Raw genomic sequence first — 6,000 nt, forward strand, 5'->3', positions numbered from 1 at the left:
GCTACAAGTGAGTGTCATTTGAGTACCATTTTCAAGCTATTTTTAAATTCACCTAATCAGTATGCCACATTGTACCTAAGGCTTGCCTGGAGCTCACAATGTCCCAGTTTGTAGCCTGATAATTAACCACCACACCAAAAAGGATCTACTACTACATGCATAACCAGCTTGCTAATCAATATCATGATATTCTTGTGAACTGCTGAAGTCAAAATATATGTCAGGAGGACACTCATTTGGGAAAGGTTAAAATAGGAAATTCCAATCATGCTATCTCTCCTGTTATGTCACTCTGTTCATAACTGCTGTTTACTTCTGTTCTTTGTTCTTTCTCTGTGTTGGAGCAACCAATACAAATTTATACTATTTACTTTTCAACTTTTCATTTTTGAATTAACCACTTCAGTTCAAACACCTAATTTGCTTTGTTTTGATTCAACAGTTACCTGTTGCTGATTTTTCTGGGCAAGTTGTAAAATAGCATATAGTTCCATTTATTACTGTAAGATTCTTTATTCATATTAAGATATATTTACCTAATCACTTATCTATTAGCATATTTTGATTTATGCTAATCCACCTTTTTTAGCAAATCATAAATTCATTAACACCCAAATTAAAGACACTGGGATTCTAAAATATCTGGGTTCCCATATGAACTGTATAAAAATGTTTATAAAAAGCACATGAACAAAGGAGAGGATGTGCTAATCTAAGCTATTTCATTTTAATCTCACTGGTATGCTGATACACAACTAATCATTGCACGGGAATCTGTAGAAAGATAGTGATTGAGGCACCCAGTTGGTATGCTAAAGGAATTCTGCAGAACATTAGGAAGAATTAGCATTTCATACTGTTAATAACACAATATACCAACATGCCAGTTACTAAGACCCTGGGTAGCTGATACGGTCTCTCAAGACAGAGGCAATACTGCAGAAACATTATTCTCTTAATAAGGATTCAGTGCCGCTGCCAGATGTAGACAAACTGGTTCATTTCTCCTGCTGAGTATGTTTAATTCTTTAAAATTAAGCTTCTGAACATATTAGCAAACCATAGGAAGCTGTATTGAGAAGACCTTTGTAATAGTGAGCAGACCATGACTTCAGAAATGTTATTCAAAGCATTACTTGAGTATGCAGACTTTTTATATAACCATGATTAATAATATTGTTACTCACTGCAACAATTTCAATACTGGAGGGGATTCAATTATATATTCTTAAAGGAACTACTTTGTTGTAAAATATTGAATTTATTTTATGAATAATTAAAAGCATTGATTTTTGCCCACAGATCTTTTATATATTTCCTCCATATTATGCAGACCATAGTTGGCTGTATGTCAAAAGTTCTCACTAAGTATTAATGACATCAAAAGAGATCAGAAACACAACACATTGATGTTTGCCTATTTATGTTCTGCATTAATTTCTTCTTCTTTAGAAAGTCAAGAAAATCAAGAACAGAAATAAGAATAAATTTAAAAAGTTAATAAACTGACATTTTTCTGACATAAATTGTGGCTAGTTGATCTGTAAAAGAGGGAACTGAGAAGTTCTAATAAGAATTATATATGAGATGACATTATCAGTTCAATATTGTTTATTATAATAAGCCTGGTGGCAGATTTAGTTTCATCAGTTAGTCAAGGTAAATTGATACCACATTGAATAAGTGGATCTACTCTAAATATAAAGTAAATAAATAAAGTTTAACCCTAATCTGTATTTCTATTACACTTATGGGTTTTTTTTTACTTGCCATATCCTGCATGTTGAATATTTCACCTTTGATTTGAAACATTCACACAGAGGGATACAGATCTTTAAAAAGCTGATAATTTATTCTCCATCTTAAAAATGGGGATAGCACAAATGATAACGTGTTTCATGATTATTTCATAAGCTTCCAGTTATATTACAGCATCAGATTGATTGGTAAGAGAGAAAATACTGATGATCAGTCAGGTTACGTTCAAGTCTAAATTAGAACCCTAAAGAAGTCTGAAATTACCACCACACAAAATCCATTCGTAGGAAGGGGTAAAATATGAAATTAGTATACTAATTTATTATTGTACATTAGTGCTACACTCTAATATTTATGTTTGCATTAGAGAAAAGATTTCTGGCTTAAAAGATCATCTTTATGATAAGGAGATTCTTTCTCTCACCTTTTCCCTGGATGCATTTTAAATAGCTACACATTTCAACTGTGATCATGACTTAGTTAATAGTAACTATGACTTCAAGAAATAAGTATCCAGGAGTGATAAGCAGACAATTATTTGAAACATTTAGGAGAAGATCTAGCAAAAGGGTGAAATCAAGTTGAGGCCATCTATCTTTAAAGATTGCTCCAGCATTATAATGTAAAGTACAAATCATGTTTTGCTGTAACAATGAAATACAATACACTACTTTTTAAGATTATTTTAAATACACTATTTGTCTATATATCTTAGAGCAAGAGCTTCAGATATGGAGGATTCTTACTTATTAAAGGTTTTATTATAGGAATAATGTAAAGTTTACTGAATAATGTAATTTGGCTTTTTACACTGTTTTTCATCTTGGGTCAGCTATAAGTTGACTGACTGAACACGGGATTCTGTTACGTGAATCATAAAATTTAGGGAAGCAAAATGACATTTGTCCAAAATCATAGGTGGTTGTTGTTGTTGTTAATTGCGAAGTCGTGTCCGACCCATCGCGACCCCATGGACAACGTTCCTTTGCCTTTTAGTACTGTCCATGGGGTTTTCATGGCAAAGATACTGGAGTGGTTTGCCATTTCCTTCTCCAGTGGATCACATTTTGTCAGAACTCTCTGCTATAACCTGTCCATCTTGGGTGGCCCTGCACAGCATAGCTTATAGCTTCATTGAGTTACGCAAGCCCCTTTGCCACGACAAGGCAGTAATCCATAAAGGGGCAAATCATAGGTAGAGTAACAAAAAAAAAATCAGTTGTTATTCATCACTGGAATTTTGTTGCATAAAACCTATTTTTAGTTTCAAAGACAAGTAAAATGCTTTGCAGTTGAATTTCGAGAGCAACTGAATCTATTTCTGTGATATGAATTTAAATAACTGTTACTGGTTGTCCAAACTGATTCTGAGGATTTCGTTTTTTATTGTGAAGACATCAAAATTGTTCAAAATTGTTTACAGACCAGTGTGAGAACTTGGGTAAAATTCAAGAGAAATGCAGGACGGGCTTTAGAAGTGAATTTACATAGGAGAGCAGTGGAGGTTTATGTTAGCAAAAAAAAAAAATCAAAAGCCTTGTAGCACCTTTTCCAACTAACAATTTTTTTATTAAAAGACATAGATTTCTGAGCTATACCTCAACAAAGCTTATGCCTTTTAATAAAATTCATCATTTGGGAAAAATGCCACTAGAAGCCTGAAAAGGAGTAAGTATTAAAGTTTTCAGTGAATCATATTTACGTAATTGGGACTGAATTCAAATTCTAGACTATGAACTCTGCATTCTTGTTTACGTCTGCAAAAAGAAAAACAGCTATAATGATGTTTTTAACTTGGATTAATAATCCAAAAGAGCAGAAACAAAGAAAACTGAGCTTTAAATTAAGATTACTTTCTATGCAATAAAATTTCTCTCAAGATGTTTTATATTTTAGAAATTAATGTAATTTTCTCCTGAGATATTAATGTGTAATAATATTTTAAAAATCTCTTTAGGTTTTGTGTGCTTATAAAATTGTAGAGCTGTCCTTCCCCATCTATTCAGAAAGTAAAATGTTCATATTCCTTATTTATAGTAACCTAGTTATGTGCTATGCATTAATACCTAATATGAATTACCTTCTGTGCAGGAATTTTGTAACATGTGAACTAATAGTGCCTACAAAAATGTATATTTAATATCTGGATTGGAAGCAAAATCTCAGAAGAAATTATTTAAAAGGGAGGAGAAGGAGGAAAGATTAAAACACCAGCAGGAGGAGAACCTCAAACAAATGCTAATTATTAATGCAATAAATTTGCCCAACATATTTTAACAAACATTTCCATTAGAGGTGAAAACTAAGGGGGTCTTCTTTGCATATGCAATTAATTATATATTAATTGATATAATATATGGTTCTACAGGATGAGATTTTGAAAGGAAAGTTTTCAAGTAAAAGCCAGTTCAGTATCGCTGTTATCAATATGGCTAAAAACAGGATAAACTTCAATAGCCACATGTATGAATAGACTCAAGCTTTTCTACTTCCAGTAATGCAGATTTGAAAATAAAGCTGCTTGAGCAAAAAATGAAAAGGAGAGCAATTTTTTTCTTTGAAAATACTAAGAATGTTTTCCACCAATGGCATTTCTGTATGTTTATTAATTTAGACCTAAGCACAATACAAGGATAAAGTCTTATTGAATACAGCAAGGTTTATTTCTAAGTCAACACTGGGCATTGGATTGCACTACACTTTTCTTGAACTGAAATTGCTCATTAAAATGAATAGCTGTAGGAACAATGAAATCTCAGAAGATTCATCAAAAGAACTTTCAACAGTTAGATAACACCACTAAATGTAAAGATCAACTAACATCCGACTCAGCCAATCCAGTAGTAGCATTTCCCCCTACTCAATAAGAATCTCTTTATCTTGTTCAGCTCAAATAAAATCTGACCTTGAAGACTTCTGGATTGCAATGATTTATGAATTATGCATGTGATTTCTCTGCTGTTCCAACTAAACTCAACTCCGCAAGGCAAATCGCTTTACTTCTATCTGCCCTTTAATCAACCAGTCACCAAACCAGGAGACATACCTATAGTGTCTATATCATCCTGTTTTTCTAAATAAAGAGATCAAAGCTTATAGATTACACATACATGGAATTGTTACATTTGTATGCAGTGAGCTTTACAGCCTGACCTTGTATTTAGCTTTAGAAAGCAACTATTTTTTAGAGAATAATGGACTGTGGCCATTCCTTCCACTTGTTTTGCAAAGGAGCAAAATGTTGATGTTCCAGCTCTTACCTGTGCAATGCTCCCATGACTTTCCTCCTCTGGCCAGGGATGGCTCAATCCAGAGGTGCAGCAGCACAGTCCAAACTAGCAGCAAAGCAGACATCAGGGAACTTTGTCAGCAGGCCCATGCAGAGGTACCTTCCAGGTCATCATTTAGCCTCCTCATCCTAAGCCTCTCTCTGGTCTGTAAATTTTGCAAGCACAACTGGAGAATGCCACATGGCCTGAGAGCTAAGACTCCACAGGAGGGGTTACTCTCTTTGCCACTCCACCTGAAATATTCCCCCACGGGGTCTAACTCAGACCAATAAATTTTGGCCAAGCTGGCATCTGCTACTAGGTTAGAGATATTAAGACCTCCATGATAAAGGGAGAAAGCCTAAAATGTGAGTGATCCTCAGCTGGCTGATGTCTAACTGCTGAAATGCCCCATCCTGAAAGAACAGAGACCTCCCACCAACCACAAAGTCGGCAACAGCAGGAGGCTGCAGTTGCAGACATTTAAATGTAAAAAAAAAAACAAGTCTGAAAAAGAGGAGGAGGTGGAGTTTACTGCCTTGGGGAACTTTTCATCTTTGCCCAGCCCTCTTAAGGCTGGCTTTTAATGCTGAAGCAGAGGAATTTCCCTCGCCAGGAGAGCCACTGCTGAGGGAAGGCAGGCAAAATAAAGGAGCTGTTTAGCTCTCTGTACACCTGAATTCATCATCTGCTGTAATGTTGTGAGCCCAGATTGAGTGTGTGAGTTCGGGTGGGGAAAGATTTGCGCACACATGGTTTGTTTTCCAAGACGTATAAGTATCTCTCCCCTAAAACACAGTCTTGTTTTACAAAATAAAAAATAGGAAAAATAGGAATTTAAGAACAACTGGACTTCATAGCAGCAATATTACAGGAATTTAGTAATACCTTTCTAAATCCTAACAAATTTTAATCTGGTATCCGTGACCAGAAAACAAAGGGAAAAGGTTCTAGCAGAAAAAGAGTCATTTAA

At 34.6% G+C, this 6,000-nt stretch overlaps 1 protein-coding gene across 2 annotated transcripts in view; it reads right to left on the reverse strand.

Annotated features, from left to right (window-relative positions):
• The window catches only part of TSPEAR (thrombospondin type laminin G domain and EAR repeats), a 38,204-nt gene extending 32,795 nt beyond the window's left edge, over positions 1-5,409 (reverse strand). For both annotated transcript variants that reach the window (XM_039364245.1, XM_039364237.1), the window contains exon 1: positions 5,019-5,409. In XM_039364245.1, coding sequence (XP_039220179.1) covers positions 5,019-5,112 — 94 coding nt within the window. In that variant the 5' untranslated portion in view covers positions 5,113-5,409. The remainder of the gene's footprint in view (positions 1-5,018) is intronic.
• Between the last annotated feature and the right edge of the window lie 591 nt (positions 5,410-6,000).

This window comes from Crotalus tigris, unplaced genomic scaffold (genome assembly GCF_016545835.1).
Source record: "Crotalus tigris isolate CLP2741 ecotype Arizona unplaced genomic scaffold, ASM1654583v1 scf7180000017591.2836849, whole genome shotgun sequence".
In the NCBI taxonomy this organism is placed as follows: Eukaryota; Metazoa; Chordata; class Lepidosauria; order Squamata; family Viperidae; genus Crotalus; species Crotalus tigris.